Source organism: Myotis yumanensis, unplaced genomic scaffold (assembly GCF_028538775.1).
Source record: "Myotis yumanensis isolate MYYU_CA2020_CCGP unplaced genomic scaffold, mMyoYum1.0.hap1 SCAF_3, whole genome shotgun sequence".
In the NCBI taxonomy this organism is placed as follows: domain Eukaryota; kingdom Metazoa; phylum Chordata; class Mammalia; order Chiroptera; family Vespertilionidae; genus Myotis; species Myotis yumanensis.
The window spans coordinates 97,431,488-97,455,304 of NW_027223754.1; the positions used below are offsets into that span (position 1 = coordinate 97,431,488).

The 23,817-nt window shown below is 42.1% G+C and overlaps 1 protein-coding gene across 3 annotated transcripts in view; it reads left to right on the plus strand.

The window, feature by feature from the left end:
* Nucleotides 1–23,817, plus strand: part of RFC3 (replication factor C subunit 3) — a 37,340-nt gene that overhangs the window by 7,890 nt on the left and 5,633 nt on the right. For all 3 annotated transcript variants that reach the window (XM_070409176.1, XM_070409177.1, XM_070409178.1), the window contains exons 3-8: nt 856–923; nt 3,739–3,836; nt 15,036–15,217; nt 17,660–17,796; nt 17,886–17,984; nt 22,334–22,403. In XM_070409176.1, the coding sequence (XP_070265277.1) occupies nt 856–923; nt 3,739–3,836; nt 15,036–15,217; nt 17,660–17,796; nt 17,886–17,984; nt 22,334–22,403 (654 nt within the window). The remainder of the gene's footprint in view (nt 1–855; nt 924–3,738; nt 3,837–15,035; nt 15,218–17,659; nt 17,797–17,885; nt 17,985–22,333; nt 22,404–23,817) is intronic.

The following is a 23,817-nucleotide window of genomic DNA, read 5'->3' on the forward strand; positions in this document are numbered from 1 at the left end:
GTCTGACAGGGATTGCCTAGTTGTATTGTAAAGTAGGAAAAGCAAAACAGCGAAATATGTTTGCCTCTTTTATTTTTTACAAGAAATACTGATACTGTGTGTGTGTGTATATTTGTGTGTTTATTTTTCTGTGTTATGGGAAAGGCTGTAAAAGGACATATATAGGTTGTGTGCAAAGGTGATCTGATAACAAAATGGTTTGGAGATTTCTGGAGGTAGAGGAAAAATGTAACCTCAATAAAAACAGGCTGTGTATGACGCAATTTGTATAAATGTTTATCTGCACAGTAATAAAAGAATGGGATTAAGTTAAAACAGTGGTAGTTCTCTAAAATTTTATTTTAGTAAGCATGAATTGTTTATAATAATAAAAGCATAATATGCTAATTAGACCAGACAGCTGAACAACCTTCTGGAAGTCATTCCAGACAAAGCCTCGGTGGCAGGGGCCAAGGCAGAGGTGGTTAGGAGCGATAAGACAGGCAGGCAGAGTGGTTAGAGGTGATCAGGCAGGTGGTCGGGCGATCAGGCAGGCAAAGTGGTTAGGGGCGGTCAGGTAGGCAGGCAAGCAGTTAAGGGCAATCAGGCAGGCAGGCGAGCAGTTAGGAGCCAGGGTCCCGGATTGTGAGGGTTACCTGACTGCTGGGCTAAAGGGCCCTAAACCAGCAGTCGGACATCCCCCGAGGGGTCCCTGATTGCGAGAGGGTGCAGGCCGGGCTGAAGGACACCCCCCCCAAATGCACGAATTTCATGCACTGGGCCTCTAGTATAATAAAAAGAAACAGTGAAATACAGGAAAGAGGAGAGCTAGCCAAATAAATGAATGTTAAAAACATCTATTTTCTTTGTCCACAGACTCCATCTAAAAAGAAAATTGAAATTAGCACTATTGCAAGCAATTACCACCTTGAAGTTAATCCCAGGTAAGCTGCTACTGTATAAAAATAAGCATTTTTATTATTTTTTGTTAATCCTCACCCAAGGATATTTTTCCCATTGATTTTTAGAGAGAGTGGAAAGGAGGGAGGGCAGGAGAGAGAGAGAAAGAGAAAGTAATATTGATGTGAGAGAGAGATATCAATTGGTTGCTTCCTGCACATGACCCAACCAGGGCAGGGGAATGAACCTACAACCCAGGTACATGCCCTTGACCTGGAATCGAACCTGAGACCGATACTCTACCACTGAACCACACCAGCGAAGGCTAAATAAGCATTTTTAGAATAATGATGTTCAGACTTTTTTTTTAAAGAGTAGAACCCTTTCTTAAAGTAAAATCATGTATGAAAACACAGTGTATAAACAGATAAAAGTGAAGCTGCCTAGTGGGGATTAGAGAGCCTAGACCAGGGGTGGGCAACCCCTGGCATGTGTGCCAAACATGGCACGCCAGTAACTTGCTGGCACGCGAAACCCTCTCTTATAATCTTCCATTTACAATTTTTTTCTTAATATCGACTTTTTTATTTTTCAGATAAATTCAGTGTAGGTGCATCTTAGATAAATAAATAATTTTACATAACAAGTTATCTTAAAGACTGTAGACATGGATTGACGAGAGAGGGGAAGAGCAATTTCTATGCCTCTGCCTTAACTCTCCCTGCCTTCCTAGATCCAACCAGTGTTTTGGTTTCATTCATGCTTGTGAATCTTTGTTCTCAGTGATGAATTTTGTTAAGTCTCATAATAGGAGTAGCCTGACGGATGAAAGTAGTAGCTCGTGCATATCTCTGAAGGTCACGAAATATAAACCTGAGGTAAAATCTCTGTCATCAGTGATGCAGCAGCAAAAGTCCCACTGATAATATCAAACGGAGTCATAAAGTTTTCTGTTGGACTATCTGTCCATGTATACATTAAAAAATAAATGTATTTTTCATCATCATATACTGTGTTTTTGTCGCTCGAATGAATTTTATTATTTCTTCAAAGTTCTTCACATACGTACACTTTTAAGAGATATTAAGTAGGCGTAACATATTCTCAAAAAATTAGGGTTGGCACACAGAAGAATTTTGAGTCAGAGATTTTGCTGGTTTTGGCACGCACTCACAAAAATGTTGCCGTCCCCTGGCCTAGACCCTCTCAATTTGCCTTCTCTCTGAGAACCCCTCATTCAAATAATTTTGATAATTAAGTTTTCTTGCTTTACTGAGCTTGGTGTTTTACACAAAGTAAAGTACATAGTAAGTTTTAAAAAAATTATTAACTAATTCAGAACTAATGAGCAAGACTGAACGGAGCAGGAGGAATAGTATTATAAGCTAATGTGTATTCAGTATAAGGCACCCTGAGAAAAGTTTTACATGGATTATTTAGCCCTCAAAACAATCCTGATAGGTATTATTATTACTAGAGGCCCGGTGCACAAAATTTGTGCACTCGGCGGGGGGGTCCCTCATCCCGGGCTGCGCCCTCTTGCAGTCCTGGAGCCCTCGGGGGATGTCCGACTGACGGCTTTGGCCCGCTCCCCAGGGAGAGCAGGCCTAAGCTATCAGTGGGACATCATTAGCGCTGCTGTGGAGGTGGGAGAGGCTCCCACCACCACCGCTGCGCTCACCAGCTGTGAGCCTGGCTCAGGGCTTCTGGCTGAACAGCGCTCCCCCTGTGGGAGCTTACTGATCACCAGGGGGCAGCTCCTGCATTGAGCATATGCCCCCTGGTGGTCAGTGCACATCATAGTGACTGGTAGTGCTGCCATTCATTCGATTTGCATATTAGCCTTTTAATACATAGGATTTTCCCTAGGTATGGCAAAGAAAATTAAGAGAAATAATGTTGGTGGGAAGGATTTGATCATAAATGTAGAAAAAGTTTTAATTCCATAGACAAAAGGAAAATGGTTTAGATTCTTGACTAGAAAATTATCATAAGAAAGACACTGTAGGTATATTGACCTAATAGTGAATTGAGAAAGATTTGATGGCTAGGAAAATAAAACTAATTGTTTTGCCATCTTTCTCATTGTGAGTTCTTCTGTAGCAAGAATAGTCAATTAGAGAGTAAGCTGATTGTTTTTCAGATGTTTGAAATTGACATTCAGCCTAAATTAACCTGGTGACTTAGGTTGGTTTGTGAGGCACATGACTTAAATGCTAAAGCAATATGTGAGTATAAATGATAGATAATGCCTATAATAAATTAACAGCTTATAGAGTTCTGACTTTGTATCTTAAATTCCATTTGCTTATCCCATTGCCTTGCTAAGGGAGTCAGCTCCATGCTAGTGCTGGGAGTAGGTGTGTCTAGAGTTGTTCTCTCTCAGATCTTTGCTGTTTTGATGATGGGGAAGAAGAATGGAAGTTAGATTTGTTTCAAATAGTTATTTCTATATTTTGAGTAATTCTAGATAATCAAGAAAATTAGCTGTAACTAGGTAGTAACTATAGTATATACAGAAGTGTTAAAGTAATTGAACTGTTAATTATTAGTTACTGCTCTTTTTAAGTAACAGTAAACTTAGTGTTTTCAGAGATTAAATTGTAATTAAATATGGAATATTGTTAGTATTTTTAATAACCCTAAAATATCTCAGTTTTAATGTTTTGTGAATGTAATTAGGTTTTATGAATTTTTATTAAAATTGTAACTACTTAATATCCAACATTTCTCTTATAATAACATTAACAATAAGGGCATAATACTTTCAAGTTGTGTGTGTGTGTATTTTTTTAATCATTATTTTTGTTTGTTAGTGATGTGTGTGTGTATTTTTAATCATTATTTCTGTTTATATAGTGATGCTGGAAATAGCGACCGGGTAGTAATTCAGGAGATGTTGAAAACAGTGGCACAATCACAGCAACTTGAAACAAACTCTCAAAGAGACTTTAAAGGTATATGATTAAAAAAATTATTTTCATTCGACAGACACTCAAATTGTAAGGAATGCATATGAGAGAAAATGTAGTGGGAATTTGTAAATGTCATCCATTTAACAAATATTTATTAACCATTTATTCTCTGTCAAGGATTATGCTACTTTTGGGGGTAGGAAATCTAAAAGTAAGAAAATCATGATCTCTGTTCTCATGGGAGTTTACATACAGTTCTGTGGAATTGAATTTTGGTGGAAAGAGGGTTATTTGTACTGCTAAGATTACATGATTTAGAAAAATAACTGGCTTTAAATGGGACATATTTGTAATACTATCAACAATAAAAAATATATTTAAAAAAAATAACTTGTTAGGACCAAAGTTATATGTTTATTATCAAATATCTAAATCAGCGGTTCTCAACCTCTAGGTCGCAACCCCTTTGGGGGTCGAACGACCCTTTCACAGGGGTCGCCTAAGACCATCGGAAAACACATATTGAATATATAGTTACATATTGTTTTTGCGATTAATCACTATGCTTTCATTATTTTCAATTTGTAACAATGAAAATACATCCTGCATATCAGATATTTACGATTCATAACAGTAGCAAAATTACAGTTATGAAGTAGCAACGAAAATAATTTTATGGTTGGGGGTCACCGCAACATGAAGAACTGTATTAAAGGGTCGCGGCATTAGGAAGGTTGAGAACCACTGATCTAAATAAACAAAAGGAAAATTAAGCAATAATCCCACCAATGAGATAAAATTATTGTGGTGCATTTGTCATTAACTTCCATTATCATTTATATGTATATATACATGTACACATTCTTTTTAAAAAATCTATATTGTTGAAAGTATTACATACATCCCATTTACTCCCCCACAATTGACCTCTGCCAGCTGCCCCCGCCCACCACCCTAGACCTTCACCACCCTGTTGTCTGTGTCCATGGATAATGATTATATGCATACAACTTATTTTGTTGATCTGTACCCACCTATCTCCACCTTCCCTCTGAGATTCCACAGTTTCTTCCAAGCTTCTATATCTCTAGACCTATTTTCTTCATCAGTTTATTTTGTTCACACATATGAGTGAGATCATGCGATACTTAACCTTTCTCTGACTGGCTTATTTCGCTTAGCATAATACTCTTCAGGTCCATCCAGGCTGGCTCAAAGGGTAAGAAATGCTTCTTTTTTACTGCTGCATAGTATTCCATGGTATAAATGTGCTATAGCTTTTTTATCCACTCATCTATTGATGGGTATTTGGGCTGTTTGCAGATCATAGCTATTGTAAATTGCCCTACTATGAACATAGGGGAGCATACTTTCTTTCTGTTTGGTGTTTCAGGTTTTTAGGATATATTCCTAGAAGTGTGGTCACTAGGTCAAATGGCAGTTACATAATTTAATTTTTTGAGGAAACTCCATACTGTTTTGCATAGTGGATGCACCAGTCTGCATTCCCACCAGCAGTGTACTAAGGATCTCTTTTTGCCACATCCTTGCCAGCACTTGCCATTTGTTGATGGTAGCCATTCTGACAGGTGGGAGGTGATACTTCATTGTCCTTCTGATTTTCATCTCTCTGATGATCAGTGACTGTGAGCATTTTTTCATATGTCTCTTATCCATCTGAATGTCTGCTTTGGAGAAGTGTCTATTTAGTTCCTTTGCCCATTTTTTAATTGACTTGTTTATCTTCCTTTGTTAAATTGTATGAGTTCCTTATATATTTTGGATATTAACTGTTTATTAGATGTATCATTGCCAAATATATTCTCCCATACAGTGGGCTCCCTTTTCATTTTGTTGATGGTTTATTTCACTATGCAGAAGCTTTTTCTATTGATGTACTCCCATTTGTTTCTTTTCTTCTTAGTTTCCTTTGCTCTGGGCGATGTATCTGTAAACATATTGCTATGAGAGATGTCTGAGACTAGTATTTTTATGGTTTCCAAATTACATTTAAATCTTTTATTCATTTTGAGTTTATTTTTAGTATGGTGTAAGTTGGTTTAGTCTCATTTTTTTGCATCTGTCTAATTTTCCCAACACTGTTTATTGAAGAGACTGTCTTGACTCTATTGTATGCTCTTGCCTCCTTTGTCAAATATTAATTCAGCATAATCACTTGGTGTGATTTCTGTGGTCTCTGTTCTGTTCCATTGATCTTTATGCCTATTCTTGTGATAGTATCAGGCTGTTTTGAGCAAAGTGGCTTTGTAATATAACTTGATATCTGTTATCAACTTTGTTCTTCAACTTCAACTTTGTTCTTCTTTCTCAAGATTGCTGCAGCTATTCAGGGTCTTTTTTGGTTCCATATTAATTTTTGGAGTATTTGTTCTAGATATGTGAAATATACTGTTGGTATTTTAATAGGGATTGCATTGAATCTATAAATTGCTTTAGGTAGTATGGACATTTTAATGATGTTAATTCTACCAATCAATGAATATGGTATACTAGAGGCCTGGTGCACGAAATTTGTTCATGGGTGGGGGAGGAGCCCTCAGCCCGGCCTGCAGCCTCTCCAATCCAGGACCCCTTGGGGGATGTCTGATTGCCTCTCGCAATCTGGGACCGCTGGCTTCTAACTGTTCGCCTGCCTGCCTGATCACCCTTAACCACCTCTGCCTGCCTGCCTGATCACCGCTAACTGCTCCCCTGCTGTCCTGTTTGCCCCTAACTGCCTAGCCCCACACCCAGGACTTGGGCTTCCCTCCCTCTGGCTGGCTGCAGGCACCCAGGACACGGGCCGGCTTCGCCCGGGCCACAGCCACTGGCACCTGTGACCGCGGAGCAGGCGGCTTGTCCCTCTCCCGGGCCATAGCCTGGCTGGTCCCCATTCCTCTCTCAGGAGCTCATTTGTGCCTGGTTGGTCCCCATTCCTCTTTCATGAGCTCATTTGTGCCTGGCTGGTCCTCATTCCTCTCTCGGGAGCTCATTTGTGACTGGCTGGTCCCCATTCATCTCTTGGGAGCTCATTTGTGCTTGGCTGGTCCCCATTCCTCTCTCCCCAGTGTTGAGTGTCTGAGCCATTATGGCATGAGGGTGTGACGACCATTTTTTGCATGTTAACTTTTTATTATATAGGATTCTTCCACTTGTTTTTATCTTTTTTTCAACGTCCTATAGTTTTCTGAGTACAAGTCTTCTACCTCCTTGTTTAAGTTACTTCCTAAGTATCTTAATTTTTTTTTATGGTAATAGTAAGTGGGATTGTTTGTTTAGTTTCTCTTTCTGAGAATCCATTTTTAGTGTATTGAAATGCCATCGATTTCTGGGTGTTAATTTTGTATCCTGCTATGTTACTGAATTCATTTATTAAATCTAGTACTGTTTTTGATGGTGTCTCTAGGGTTTTCTATGTACAATATGTCATCTGCGAATAATGAGAGTTTTACTTTCTCCTTTCCAATTTGGATGCTTTTTTTTTCTTGTTTAATCACTGTGGCTAAGACTTCCAGTATTATCCTATATAATAAAGAGGGAATATGCAAATTGACCGTCACTTCACCACAAAGATGTTAGCACCCACAGCAGAGAAGGTGTTTCTGTAACACAAGATGGCTACACCCACAGCAGAGGTCGAGTTTCTGTAACGAGCCTTCACGAGCAATTAGCAGGGACCTCAGGCCACGCCCAGCTCCCCCCCCAACCCAGCGGGGCTTGACAGGAGACCTCAAGGTGTGCCCCCCACCTGGCAGGGCTTGATGGGGGACCTCATGCTGTGACCCCGCCCTGGTGGGGCTTGACAAGGGTAGGACCGGCCGGGTTTGGGTCTCACGCGATTTCGAGGTGCACATGGGTGGGCGGGGACTTGAATCTGGGTCCCGTGGTGCACCTCAGACTCTGACAGGAGGAAGATTTTCATATACATTTTACTAATTTTCTTTCATCTCTGACACTTCTATTATAGAGAAAGGCAAATAGCAATATTAAAATATTTCCTCTAATTAATCCCCTTTTAATGTGCACAAATTTTGTGCACCAGGCCACTAGTGTTGAATAAGAGTGGTAAAAGGGGACATCACTGTCTTGTACCTGTTCTTAGGGGGAATGCTTTTAGTTTTTGCCCATTGAGTATGATGTTGGGTGTAGGTTTGTCATATATGGCCTTTATTATGTTGATGTATGGTCCCTCTATTCCCACTTTGCTGGGAGTTTTTATAAAAAAAGCAGTTGCTCCCCCTACCAACCCCCTGCTCCCCAGAGGGACAAAACCTGCCTGGATAGTAATGGTCTGCTGGTGATGGATGTCCTCTGCCATATGAAGGAATGACTTGGCTCAGGAAACTGTGGTGTTTGCCTTCTAAGCTCTAACCCCAGAGCCCCCAACCCTGGCTTCTGCTCCTACAGCTCCAGTGTACTCTGCCCTCCCTCTGCTGGAGTCCATGGTGAGTGGATGCACACTTAATTTTGTGAGTTGGCCTTTTAAGAAGGTGCCTGTGTTTCCAGCTGTCTCTCTCTGGCAGACTGCAATTCTGCTGCTTTTCATAGACAGATGATAAGTGGGGACCCTTCTCAATTCTGGTGCTCTTAGCTGGGGGCCCAGCTTGGGGATTAGACTCCAGAGTTCTCAGTAGGAACTCCCCTCTCCCCCACAGCTGAAATATCCCTCCAGAACTTCAGCTGATGTCTGTGGGAGCCCAGCTAGCCCTCTTGCACCTCTGCACTTCCTACCAGTCTCTTTGTGGTCTCCACTTTCTGTCCTTGGTTATCTGGGTTCACTCCAGCTATTGTTCAGTTGACTATTCAGGATGGTTTTTCTGTATTTTAGTTGTAATTTCAGTCTAGTCCTGGGAGCTTGTCATTGTTGCTTCCACTTATTCCACCGCCATTTTGCACATCTATCTATGCACATATTCTTATAGAAGATTTTTGTGATGATAAATATGCCAATATTTAGGGCTTTTGATATTTTTTGCAAAATTCTTTATCTAAATTATGGTATAAGTTTATACTACTATCAGTGGAAATGGGGAGGTCCTGTTTTTTCCCAATATTCATCAACATTGGGAAAATTTTACTCTTTCTCAGATTTAGTTAGGGAAATAAATTGTGCGTGTTTTTATTTGTTTTTAGTAAGTCTGGTAATTTTTTATTTTGTTCATTGCTCATTTTACTGTTTTGTGAATTGCCTGTGTATATTCCCGGCTGTTATCTTCCTCCTCGGTCTATATTTCAAAATAAATATAAATATTTACTTATTTATTTTTGTTACTGTAAATGAATAGTTTTATATTTGCTTTTTTGTTTACATATTTGATAGCTGTTGATATTTATGTCTTGATTTTATATCCTACTACATTATTAAATTCTCTTACTGTTTGTTATAGTCTTTACAATGTCTCTTTTGGGTTTTTCAGATATGCCTTCATATCATTTGTAAATAGAGACAGTTTTCCCTTTTACTATCCAATTTGTATGGCCTTACGTACTTTCTCTTGTCTAACCATCTTTAGCATCACCTCAATACAGTGGTTAATAGGAGTAGAGATATTGAATGCTTTTGTCACAACTCTGGAAAGAGGAACGCCCTAAGGTTTCACCATTTAGATAGTTGCTAGATTTTGACCTGAGGTATATCACGGTAAGGAAATATCCAGAGTTTTTTATTTTATTGTTTCTAACGTGAATGTGTGTTAAAATTTTCAAATGCTTCTTTTTCATCCATGAATGTGTTTTTATGACTTTTCTTCTTAGGTCTGTTAGTATAATCCTATACTAATAAAAGGCTAATGTGCAAATTGACCGAACAGTGGAACAACTGGTCACTATAACACGCACTGACCACAAGGGGGGAGCTCAAGCGCTGAGGAAGTCTGTCAGTTGGACATCCCCCAAGGGCTCCCGGACTGTGAGAGAGTGCAGGCTGGGCTGAAGGACCCGCCCTCCTGGCCCGAGTGTACGAATTTTGTGCACCAGGCTTCTAGTCTGTGTGTGTGTGTGTGTGTGTGTGTGTTTCTCTAATATGTTAAGTGTCTGCCCGACTGGTAACTATGATGCGCACTGACCACCAAGGGCAGAAGCTCAACGCAGGAGCTGCCGAGCTGCAGTAACTTGGCAGCGGCGATTTTCGGGTGACGCACCTCGAAAACAGGAGGGAGCCTGATTCCTCGCTGGACCGCGCAATTCCACCTTCAGCCGTGGGTTATGTTGTTGCTGGGGTACTGTCAGCCACGAATCTGGCTTACTACACACTTGTGTTTGCATTCCACACCCTATACGACACCAACTTTGCAGAGTGCCCTCTCATACTCGGGACCCCTCAGGGGATGTTAGAGAGTCAGTTTCAGCTCAATCCCTGCAGGCCAGGCCAAGGGACCCCGCTCACTCCGCAGATGCTCTTCGAGCCTTGAGCCACCCCATCTGTAGCCAGCCAGGGAGGGACCATGGGAGGTTGGCTGCAGGGTGAGTCCGGCCCGTCTTGCCCAGTCCTCCCCCACCAGCCACCTTCTAATTAACTACAGGTCCGGTGCATGAAATTAGTGCATGGCGAGGGGTCCCTCAGCCCAGCCTGCACCCTCTCCAATCTAGGACCCCTCAGGGGATATCCAACTGCCGGCAGTCAGACTTCCCACTTGCAATCTGGGACCGCTGGTCCCTAACCACTCGCCTGCCTGCCTGATCGCCCCTAACCCCTCTATCTGCCTGCCTGATTGCCCTTAACCCCTCTGCCTGATTGCCCCAACCCCTCTGCCTGCCTGCTTGATCGCCCCTAACCTAACTGCCTCTGCCTGCCAGCCTGATCGCCCCTAACTTGCCCCTCTGCCGGCCTGATCACCCCAAACTGCCTCTGCCTGCCGGTCTGATTGCCCCTAACCGCCTCTGCCTCGGCCCCCGGCCTAAGCCACAGTCTGGCCTCCCTTTGCATCAGGTGACCTGGCGGATCAGGGGAAGGCACCGTACCCATTACCCTGCTGCTCCTGCCTCTGCTGGCTTGAGCCTGGGCCCTTCGCAGCCATGCCTCAGCCCTTCGGAGCCATCCGTGGCTGCCTGAATCTCGGCCCTCACAGCCTATGCGGCTTTGTCCGGAAGGACGTCCAGAAGGTCGTTTGGAAGATGTTTGCCTTAATTAGCATATTACCATTTTATTAGTATAAATTTCCTTTCAATGTGCATGAATCTGTGTACCAGGTCACTAGTAAAATCCATGTGCATATTTATAATATTTATAACACTAGAAGCCCAGTACACGAAATTTGTGCATGGCGGGCGGGGGGGGGGGGGGGGCGCGGTTCCCTCAGCCTGGCCTGCACCCTCTCCAATCTGGGATCCCTCGCAATCCAGAACCACTGGCGCCTAAGCGCTCACCTGCCTGATGCCCCTAACTGCTCTCCCCTCCTGGCCTGATCCCCCTAACTGCCTATCTGCTCTCCCCTCCTGGCCTAAACACTCTAACTTCCCATCTGCTCTCCCTTTCTCTCCGCGCCTTCAGACCTTGGCACAGGAGTGCTGAGAGATCTCTGCTGAGGCCCTGCCCCCATCCTGACACCCACCCTCCAGGCCAGGAGGCACGGCGGGCCTGTGTGTGCATCTGCCGGGGGGACTGCCCCTAGTGGCAGCCTCATGTCTCAGTGGCGCCAGTCCCCGCCCCCATCCCCGCCCTCCAGATCCTGTGTGCACGGAGCCTGTTGAATGGTCGTGACGGACACCGTGAAGACCTATTAGCATATTACCTCTTTATATATATATATATATATATCTCATATCTAATAAAAGAGAAACATGGTAATTAGCGTACGGCCGCTACCCTTCCCATTGGCTAATCAGGGCGATATGCAAATTAACTGCCAGCCAAGATGGCGGCTGTCAGCCAGGCAGCTGGAAGCGAACATGAGGCTTGCTTGCTCCAGTGAAGGAGGACTCCAACGTTCCCCGCCTGCCGCTGCCGGCCTCTGAGCTGGCATTTTGAAACATTGTAACAAATATAGAAGCTAAACAAAACCCCAGAAACCACCTTTCAGATCTCAGAGCTGGAGATGATACAGTGTTTCTATTATAGAACTGAAACAAACCAGATACCTGCTTTCAGCAGCAGAGGCCTTGGCCCAGAATTAAAAAAAAAAAAAAAAGGAGCGGTTGGGAGCAGGGATTGGGTGTGTGACCAGCTGCAAACAGCCATCATCCCCTCATCCAGGCTGGCCAGGCACCCCAGTAGGGACCCCCACCCTGATCCAGGACACCCTTCAGGGCAAACCAGCCAGCCCCTACCCATGCACCAGGCCTCTATCCTATATAGTAAAAGGGTAATATGCCTCCCGGCACCGGGATCAGCGTGACGGGGCAGCGCCCAAATCCCCTGATCGCCCTGCGGCTCTCTGTGTGACGGGGTGGGGCCACAACCTCCCTATCCACCCTGCTCTGTTCGTGACGGGGAAGGCGCCCCAACCCCCTGATCAGCCCTGCTCTGTGCCTGATAGGGGGGAGCTCCCCAACCACCCGCCCCCACGGGTCCTGCTCTGTGTGTGACAGGGGGCGGTGCCCCAACTCCCCTATCGGCCCTACTCTGTGCGTGACAGGGGGTGGCGCCGCAACCTCCCCATCGACCCTGCCTTGAGTGTGACAGGGGGCGGTGCCCCAACCCCCCAATCGTCCCTACCCTGAGCGTGACTAAGGGTGGCATCGCAACCTCCCGATTCGCCCTGCTCTGTGCATGACAGGGGGCGGCGCCCCAACTCCCCAATCGGCCCTGCTCTGAGCCCGACCAGGGGTTGCACCTAGGGATTGGGCCTGCCCTCTGCCACCTGGGAGCAGGCCTAAGCCAGCAGGTCATTATCTCCCAAGGGGTCCCAGACTGCAAGAGGGCACAGGCCGGGCTGAGGGACCCCCCCTCCCCGCCGAGTGCACAAATTTTTGTGCACCGGGCCTCTAGTGTGTGTGTGTGTGTGTGTGTGTGTGTGTGTATATAATATATATATATATATATATATATATATATATATATATATATATATTATATACACACACTAGAGGCCCAGTGCATTAATTCATGCACCAGTGGGGTCCCTCAGCCTGGCCTGCGGGATTGGGCCGAAACCGGCTCTCTGACATCCCTCGAGGGGTCCCAGATTACGAGAGGGCACAGGCCAGGCCAAGGGACCTCACTGGTGCATGATCCGGGCCGGGGAGGGACATGGAAGGTTGGCCAGCTGGGAAGAGACCATGGGAGGGCTCCAGAGTGTGTCTGGCCCATCTTCTCAGTCTCTATTGGCCATAACCCAGCAGCAAGCTAACCTACTGGTTGGAGCGTCTGCCCTCTGGTGGTCAGTGCACGTCACAGCGAGCAGTTGAGCAGCATTAATATATTATGCTTTGATTCATTGAACAGCTGACAGTTCAACTGGACACTTAGCGTATTCGGCTTTTATTATGTAGGATTATATTACTGGATATCCTAATGAAAATGCATTGCATTTCTAGAGTAAAACTCACTTGGTCATGTTTTAATTTTATAGATATGCTTCTATTTTCTGACTACCAGATTTATTTTTTGTATCTGTTGGATTTTGCTACTTTGTTTGGTTCTATTTTAGTCATATTTCGGGATCAATCTTTTTCTCTCTTTTTCCTATTCTGTTCAGTTTCGATTCTCTGTCCAGAATTTCTCCTCATTGTGAAACATTGTCTTACAGGGGCACTCCATTTTGTTATTTTCAGTCTCGTGCTCTGTCAAACCTTATTGCATCAACGTTCCATTGTTCTCAGCCATGAGCTCAGCCGTATGGATTCTGTTCTCATCTTAGCCCTTGATGCTTTCTAGAGTTTTCTTGTGGGTGATTTAGGGTTCTCCTGCCCTAAAGACTGTCAGAAACCTACTAAATCCTAGCCACTTCCTCCCATGCATAGTCGTTTACCAGTATTTTCACTTTCTAGTATTTGGGGTTCTTAGGTAAAGCTTGTTACTATGTTTTGGTATAAATGTTGTCCATGGGTCTTTGGTCTTGGAATATTTAGTCCTGTCTGTTTATATCGGAGAGATTGGAATGCTGCTATCTGCTAGACAGAAATTGGTATAATGAATAATACAGCAGTTGGATTCAGTCTGTACCTACATATTATTCTTGAAATTCTTTAAGGCCTCGTCTTAAGACTAATTATGGCCAGGTAGAAACTTACTTACTATACAAGTAACCAGATGTCTTTATGCCTTGTTTGCTACATCTCTGTGGCAGTTGTTTTCCAATGTATATTCCTTAGAATGCTATGATTTAAGACAGCAGTGGGAATCTTTTTTCTGCTAAAGTCCATTTGCATATTTATAACATCATTTGTGGGCCATACAAAATTATTACCTTAAAATTAGCCTGCTATATTTGTCAGACAGTTAATTAACTCACTCCTAATGCCTTGGCAGAGCCAGACAAAATTATTTCATGGGCCTTATATGGCCTGTGGGCTGGATGTTCCCCACCCCTGATTAAAAGATGTTCCACAGTCATGTGCTACTGAGATAGTAAAATATTTTTGGAAAATGTAGCACCATACATCCTTGTTTTGGTGATTCTCTTTTTAGTGCTTATCCTATATAATAAAAGCATAATATGCAAATCGACCTAACGGTGGAATGACTGGTCACTATGACGCACACTGTTCACCAGGGGACAGACGCTCAACGCAGGAGCTGCCCCCTGGTGGTCAGTGTGCTTCCACAGGGGGAGCGCCTCTCAGCCAGAAGCTAGTCTCACAGTTGGTGTGCACAGCGGTAGTGGCGGGAGCCTCTCCCACCTCCGCTGCAGGCAGGTGGTAAGCAGCAAGGGGTCCCGGACTGCGAGAGCACCGGGCTATGAGAGCGATGCCTGGGGGGATTGGGTCTAAGCCAGTAGGCGGACATCCCCCAAGGGGTCCAAGACTGCAAGAGAGTGCAGGCTGGGCTAAAGGACCCTCCCCCCCCCACCCTGTGCATGAATCTCGTGCACCAGGCGTCTAGTAAATATTATAAAGGCTATAATGAATTCTATAGTAAGTTAACCTCTTTAACTTCATTTAGCCTAGAATTTCTTAGTCTTATAGAATTTTGAAAATAAAAATAAGTTGTTTTTACTGTACCTGTAACTTCAATATGTCCTTGTCAAAGGGAAGAGTAATAAATATATCAGGATTATTATTTAAGATTTCATGCTGAATAATGAAGAAGGAGAAGCATATAGTTATGCAAGTTAAAGTTTGTTTTGTTTCTCCTTCTCTCAGTGGTTTTGTTGACAGAGGTTGACAAACTCACCAGAGATGCTCAACATGCCTTGCGTAGAACCATGGAAAAGTATATGTCTACCTGCAGATTGATCTTGTGTTGCAATTCTACATCTAAAGTGATACCACCTATTCGTAGTCGATGTCTGGCAATTCGTGTTCCTGCTCCCAGCATTGAGGATGTAAGTCAAGTTATTTGTTTTCACTTGCAGTGAAATGTGTCAGTAATTCAGGAACATCTGTGGTCTGGATGCTAATCATTAGTAGAGGCAAAAACCAATATATATAGTAGTAAATACCAGTAGTAGTAGATACCAATATAGGAAAAGTGTTCTTTGCTTTAAATGATCGTTTACCTTAAATGAGTAGGTACAGTGAAACCTCGGTTCTCAAATGTCTCCTATTTCTAACAGTTGGGTTCTCAACCAAGTTGTCCTTAAAAAAAAAGTCTCAGTTGTTGAACAACCCTTTCATGCTGATGCCTCAGCATGAGAAAAAGCCATAAACAAAGGAGAGAATGCTATTCAGTTTACCCCTAAACCTCACATTGTTAACATTTCAGGAAATTGTGCTGTGAATATTTTTGTGGTTTTATTTATTTACTAGAGGCCTGGTGAATGAAATTCGTGCACTTGGGGGGTGGTAGGAGGTGTCCATGTGGGATCGGGCTTAAACCAGCAGTCGGACATCCCTCTCACAATCTAGGACTCTGGCTCCCAATTGCTCGCCTGCCTGCCTGATTGCCCCTAACCACTCCCCTGCCAGCCTGATCAACGCCTAACTGCTCCCCTGCCAGCCTGATTGACTCCAACTGCCCACCCACACTGGCCTGGTTGCCCCTAACTTCCCACCCCTGCCAGCTTAGTCGCCCCTAACTGCCCTCCCCTGCAGGCCTGGTCACCCCCAACTGCCCTCCCTCCCCTGCAGGCCTGGTCACCCCCAACTGCCCTCCCTCCCCAGCCGGCCTGGTCACCCCCAGCTGCCCCCCCCGTAGGCCTGGTTCCCCACAACTGCCCTCTCCTGCAGGCCTAGTCACCCCTAACTGCCCTCCCCTGCCGGCCTGGTCACTCCTAACTGCCCTCCGCTGCTGGCCTTATCGCTCACAACTACCCTCCCCTGCCACCCATCTTGTGGCCATTTTTGACCACATGGGGGCGGCCATCTTGTGTGAGGGCGTGATGGTCAATTTGCATATTACCTCTTTATTATATAGTATTTTATCTTTTTGTTTTTGTTGCTGATAAAATGGATGATTAATACAACTTTAAAACATAAAGAATCCATCAAGAGTGCTAATGTTTCTAAGGGTGTGAAAGAAACAGTGGTCACAGGCAATTGAAGAGGTAGAAAAACTGTTGATTTAGATAAAGAAAAATCAGTTAATGTGTGACTGCATTTCCAAGGCAGTGATATGTGAAAAAGCAAAGACATTGCATGCTGACTTCCTGAAAGACACCCCTGGAGTGAGTGGTAAAGTGATTTATTTAAGGCTAGTAGGGGGTGGTTTAATAAATTTAACAAAAGAAGTGTTTCTTTATAGAGAAAACAGTATATTAGACATGTACTGTATATAAACAAGGTTAAAACAGGGACTCATTTGGAGGACTGGAACGAATAAATTCAATTTACATTATTTCTAATGGGAAAAAATGATTCAGTTTTTGAGCAAATTGCTTCTTGAACAGTCTTCCTGAATGAATTTAGTTTGAGAACTGAAGTTTCACTATATTATGAATTTTACTAAACTATGGAGAATTTAGGTATTTAGTGTCTTTTGCCTCAACCTGATGTATTTGGCTTTGGAGGAGACTTGAGTATGGAAGAAATAGGTTTTGCCAGGAGATGATGTGAGAATACCAACTGTTTGGGTAAGGGACCAAAGTTAGGTGAAAGAATATTATATACAGGAATGGGCAAAGTAGATTTACAGTTGTTTGTATGGGAAAAAACATACAGGTGATAATTATTATAGTAGCTTTCTTAACTCAGAATGTCACTCACAACTGTAAACCTATTTTTGCCCACCCCTGTGTGTGTGTGATATTCTTAATAGCTATCAGTAAAATTTTTAATTCTCACAATAAGCAGTTTTCCTGCCATTAGTAATTTGGGGCAATTTTATGCAAAGTATGGATAATATGTGACATTGTATTAGTTGCAAAGTGGTAAAATACCTTTATTTTATCTCTCAGTTGTACAAATTTTAGGAGTAATACAGTTAAAAGGGTTAATAAAGCAGGCAGGATTACCAGTTTCACCACTCTCATGGACACCATTCTTGTCTTAGTCCATGCAAATAAGGCCTTCTTAGTTGTGTGGAATTCAGGCCAGGTGGCTCAACTTGGCAGCCCTGTTTTTGCCACAAACATGGGACCCTGTGTCTCTTCTCAGCTGCCCTGAGGAGTCTGGAAGGCTTGGACCTGGGACCAGGTCTTTCCCCAGTTGCAGGGCCAGCTGCTCACTTTTCCTGATAGCTAGGCAAGATCCCTGGCTTCCTGCTGAAGGAGAATGTGGGTTTGGGTAGGATAGTAACCAAAAAAAGTGGGTATCTATGAAGATGTTATCAACAGAAATTATTTCAATATACTGTTTGACAGATTGCTCATTTTTAAATATTATTGTAGATTTGCCATGTTTTATCTACTGTGTGCAAGAAGGAAGGTCTGAATCTCCCTTCACAGCTGGCTCGTAGACTTGCAGAGAAGTCCTGCCGAAATCTCAGAAAAGCCCTACTCATGTGTGAAGCCTGCAGAGTTCAACAGTGAGTTAAAGAGGCAGTTAGCACCAGAAACATTTTGGATAATAAGCATGCTTCCATTTAGTTTATTGTGTTTTCTTTTTGTCATATAGATATCCTTTTACCGAAGATCAAGAAGTCCCTGAAACAGATTGGGAGGTGTATCTGAGGGAGACTGCCAATGCTATTGTCAGTCAGCAGACTCCACAAAGGTAACCAGTATAAAAGATGACTGTAAAAGTTTGGTCATCAAGGTAGTACAGCTATTCTAGTTTTAGGGTAGTGGATTTTTTTTTTTTTTTTTTTTTTTTTTTTTTTTTTTTTTTTAAATATTTTATTGATTTTTCACAGAGAGGAAGGGAGAGAGATAGAGAGTTAGAAACATCGATGAGAGAGAAACATCGATCAGCTGCCTCCTGCACATCTCCCACTGGGGATGTGCCCGCAACCCAGGCACATGCCCTTGACCGGAATCGAACCCGGGACCTTTCAGTCCGCAAGCCGACGCTCTATCCACTGAGCCAAACCGGTTTCGGCAAGGGTAGTGGATTTTTATTAGCACCATGCAATTTAGAATTATAATTAAATATTGAATCTAAAGATTAAACTTTTAAAAAGGGGGGGAGGATAAAATTTTAGAAATTTAATGATTTAGAATACAGTGGAATCTCGGTTCTCGAACTTAATTTGTTCCAGAAGGCTATTCGAAAAGCAATTTGTTTTAAAACCTAATTATTTTTTCCCATTAGAAATAATGTAAATTGAGTTAATCCATTCCAGACCCCCAAATGTTTTTTTTTTTACCTTTCTCAATTGCCTGTGAAAATTGTTTCGTGAGCACTTTCACTTAACAAAGTCAGCACTCTTAATGGCCTCTTTATGTTTTAAAATTGTGTTAATTGTCCATTCCCCTTACCATACTCAATAGCCAGATCAGACATGTGAACACCTCTGTTATAATTGGCAATTATATCTTTTTAAGCTCTAGTTTTTATTCTCACAACTTTAGTTTCCACTTTCTGCTATCACTAACCTTAGGACCCATGGTGTCTTACTATATGTATTTAATAATAGTAGACAGCAACAAAGGCAAAAACAACAAAAACAAGAAAATATTAACAGCACAATTTCCTGAGATGTTAACGCGAAGTTTAGCAGTAAATTGTCTCATACTCATGTATTCTCTCCTTTGTCGCCTGAGAGGCAAGTGTCTGATCATACAGGTGTCAGCATGAAAGAGTTGTTGGTCAAGAACTGAAGTTTTGTTTGACACCTGAAACATTTTTTCCATGAACAACTTGGCCAAGAACCAAATTGTTTGAGATGGAAGATGTTCGAGAGAACCAACATTTGACTGTAGTTGGTGTGGTATAATGGCTTCTGTTAAGCTGTTTACATGTAAATGTGGAACTTATACATAAATTAAAACACATCTTGGAATTTTTAGTTTTTCTTTTAGGATTTCAGATGACTTATGTTTCTAGTTTTTTAATATAAAAAAGAACAATATATAGCTTTATAATTGACACCTCATATGCTAGAAAGACACGAGACTATGAGTCAGACTTCAACTAATTTTTAGGTATGATATAGTTCTGTTAAGAATAGTATTGTGCATATGCCGTTAGTATTTAGAAAGTGTATTGTGACACACCAATACACAGTTGATTCCATTTATTTCTGTGTGTCTGTTACTCAGTAGTGGCCATACTGAAAATGCTTCAACCACTAGTTGTTTGATTTATGACAGCTTTGATTGAGAAGGGCAATATGCTCTTCTCCAAATCAAGAGTGATAAGTTTAAGATCCACTCCCTTTGGCAATCCTGGAGAATGTTCCTTAGGCTCACCAAGACACAGCCTCCTACTCTTACTGTTTGTCAGAACTAGAAACCATCTTTAGATTTTATAGAAGGTAAGTGATTGTTTTAGGAAACAGAATAGATTGAGTGCAACCACTGAAATTTAAGCTTCCCTGGTTTATTTGAACGTAATCATGAGAATAATATGCCATGTTCCTCCTCTTTGGTGATATATCTGATGAATTTTAATTTTTATAAAAGAGTCTTCAAAGGATTTTATAACATGTACTCTTTGGCTATCATCTAGATTAGTGGAGGTGTATAGTCATATATAATGGGTATTAGTATTTCATCAGGGTTTGCTTTGGATTCCCATTCAATTATTTTAGTTGAATAGTTTGCAAAAAGTGTCGAGTATCTTAAAATAGTCTTTTCAGAAAAGAAACCTTGACTTTAGGAAAAAGTGTACAATCCATTTTGTACAATGCTGAGTAAATGAAGAAATGTCAGCCTTTAAAGATAAAACTCAAACAAAGCATGTCTAATGAGTCTTTTACTTTTGTAAAATATTTCCACACTGAAGATGACTTCCTTCTTTTTGTTGTGATTTTAAAGAAAAACTGATGATAGTAGTAGAACTTATTATTATTATGCTTTAATGATCATGTTTTAATTTTGAGATATACTACCATGTCCAAGAATAATCAAGGGCTTTGGAATCAGACTTGAATTAAAAGGCTACCTCCACCACATGAGTTTTGATGGAAGCTTAACGTCTCTGACCATTAAGTTTTTTTCAGTAACAGAGTGGTGGTGTTTGGAATTAATAGTGTACTGCAGTAAACTTCATATAGAGTATGGGATTAGAGCAGGGGTAGAGAACCTTTTTCTTCCAAGAGCCATTTGGATACTTCTAACATGATTTGTGGGCCATGTAAAATTATCAACTTAAAAATTAACCTATATTTGGTCAAGCATTTAATTCACCCCTAATGCCTTGGCAGGACAAGACCAAATAAGGCCCGTGGGCCAGATGTTCCCCACCCTGTGTTAGAGAAATGCCTGTCAGACATTGGAAGGGTATGGACTTTGGAGTAAGAGAGATCTGTGCTTAAATCAAGGCTCTGCTGTGGTCAACTTTGTTGACTTAAACTACCTGAGTCTTAGTTTTTTCATCAAAAAATAGATGGAGATAATGCCCACTCATAGCTGGTGTGAGGACTGATTTTTAAATGATTAGTTATAGTATGTTTCACATAGCAAGTGCTTAAAAACATGCTGGATTTAAAAACAAAAACAACTTTTATTAAGCTTTATTATGGCACAGCTTCATAGTCCTGGATTCCCAGAATGGGGTTTGAACTTCTACTTTTAAGAAATCTTTCATAAATCACTTTCCTGATTAATCTGAAATAATAGAACATCTGTGATATTATTTTAGTGATGATTCAGAACATTTTTTTTCCCTTTAGGGTAGGTAAATTATATATTTATACTAATAAAAGGGTAATATGCTAATTAGACCAGGTCGACCGGACATCTTCCAGTCATCCGGTCTTCCTTCCGGACAAAGCCACGGTGGCGGGGGCCGAGGCAGAGGTGGTTAGGGGCGATCAGACAGGCAGGCAGATGAGCGGTTAGGAGCCAGCGGTCCTGGATTGCGAGAGGGATGTCCGACTGCTGATTCGGGCCTAAACCGGCAGTCGAACATCCCCTGAGGGGTCCTGGATTAGGGTGCAGGCTGGGCTGAGGGGCACCCCCCCTCCCCTGCACAAATTTTGTGCACTGGGCCTCTAGTTTATATGTATGTATGTGTGTATATATATATATATATATATAGAGAGAGAGAGAGAGAGAGAGAGAGAGAGAAATAAAGATTCTTGTGTTTAGAATTTTAATGATCATTATTTTCCTTACTGTCTTAAAATGCCTTGTATATTTCTCTCTACTCTTTTGTGAAGGAGAGAAATTTTATGAGAGGGGTTTAGAATTAAAGGCTCAGAGGTGGAAATGCTCATGTTGACTTATGCAGCCTGTTTTTATGCTTACCTATAATGACAGGACATCTTGGTTTCCTTGCCATATCGCTTTTGCACTCTAGGCAGTAGAGTGCAAAACCACTAGCCTGCCTGCCTGCCTCATCACCCCTAACCACTCTGCCTGCCTGCCTGATTGGCCCTAACCACTCTGCATGGCTGATTGGCCCTAATCACCTCTGCCTCGGCCCTCGGCCGCCGCAACTTTGTCAGGAAGGTTGTCCAAAAGGACGTCCAGAAGGTTGTTCAGCTGTCTGGTCTAATTAGCATATTATGCTTTTATTATTGTAGATATCATCTTTATATCCCTTGCTCACTTGTGTAATTGACCAGTGATTCTTTAATCTTTTTATGATTATTTTCTAGCTGTTCTAGGTATCATTTATTTTGGGGGGGGGTGTAATAAACATATTACTTGATGTGTCATGAAAGTATGCTAAAGTCCATGGTGTGAAATAAACTCAACCTTCACTGTTCATGAAGTCTTAATATAATACTGAATATAAGTTTTGTCTAACTTTAAAAGAGTTCTGTAAATTTTCTTTAAAAAAAAATGAACTGAAATTAGAAAAAGCTTCTGTATGTATATACTAAGTATGATAAGCCATTTAAGAAAATGTTTGTATTGGATTGTTTGTTTAATTCATAAAGTTAAACAGCACAGTAGGTACTTGGAAAAATTACCTCTTATTTTTATCACAAAATATTACTATGTTTTATGTAGGCTCCTTGAAGTTCGTGGAAGACTCTATGAGCTTTTAACTCATTGTATTCCTCCTGAAATAATAATGAAGGTAACCTGATTTCACATCTTGAATCTTTTATAAGCATAAAATTTGCAATCATAAGATAACACTCACTTCTTATCCAGTTCATTAATTCAGCAGATATTTTTTGAGCATCTACTGTATGTCAGGCATCATAAGGGGGATGATGAAGAAGACAGGAAAGGTCCTGCCTTCAGAGAAGTTACATTTTAGTAGGGTCAGATTAGAAACAAGTAAAGAAACAAAAGGATTTCATAATGTTTTAAGTGTTAAGAAAGAAGTAACAAGGTGAAATAAGGGAGAGTGGAGCCATGGAAGGTCAGCAATAGATTCTCTGAGGAAGGTTATGCTTAAGCTGAGACTTAAAGGATTAAAAGAAGGGAATCGTGTAAATGACTGGGGAACAAGTATTTCAGACTACTAGATTCAGTGAACGTGGGGAATGAGGTTAAATGTGTAGGCAGAATCTGAATTATGATGTATTGTAAGGCACAACTTTAGAGTTGGTCTGTCAGTTACCTACCTAGCTAGATTGATTTGTTAGGAAATGCAGGGTTTTTTGTTGTTGTTTATTTGTATTTAAATGGTAATATTTACATGAAAAAATTCAGTGACCCAACTATACAAAAAAAAATGAAGGTCTACCCTTTCATTTCCATAAGGATAACCAGTTTCAACAGACCTCTATTCTATTCACATGGAAATACAGTAGGTCCTCGGGTTACCTTGGAGATCCGTTACTACTGCGAGACATAACACGATTTTCGCCGCAAGTCGAACCCACCAACATAAGCACCTACGTCACTCACATAGAGCACATAGACAGCAGTAATGAAGTGAAACAGTAAAAAAAATTTTAAAGAAAGATAACAATTCCTGACTTTTACTTGTGGTAAATAAATAATAAAAAACATAAAGCACATCTAATCTAATAAAAGACAAAAAGGGTAATTAACCATACCTCCGCTACGCTTCTCATTGGCTAATTAGAGTGATATGCAAATTAACCGCCAACAAAGATGGCGGTTAATTTGCATACGTAGGCACAATGATGGGAGGCGAAAGGGGAAGGACGGAAGAACAGTGATCGGAAACCTAGGCAGCAAGCAAGAGCCCAGTGGCAGGGCAAAGGCGGCCCTGTGATTGCATGGCGATTGGAGGGAGAGAGAGCCGGGGCTCAGGCCAGGTGGCACCCCCGGGGGCCTGGGGGTGCCGCCTGGCCTGCGGTCCGGTGGTCGCCATGGCGATCGGAGGGAGAGAGAGCTGGGGCGCAGGTCAGGCGGTCACCATGGCGATCGGAGGGAGAGAGAGCCGCATCGGGAATCGGAGAGTCGGGGCATAGGCGAGGTGGCACCCCGGCACCCCAGCACCTGACATGCAAAGGTCGGGGATGAAATGACTTTTTCCAACCACATCTGCAAATATCTGGGGGAAGGCATCA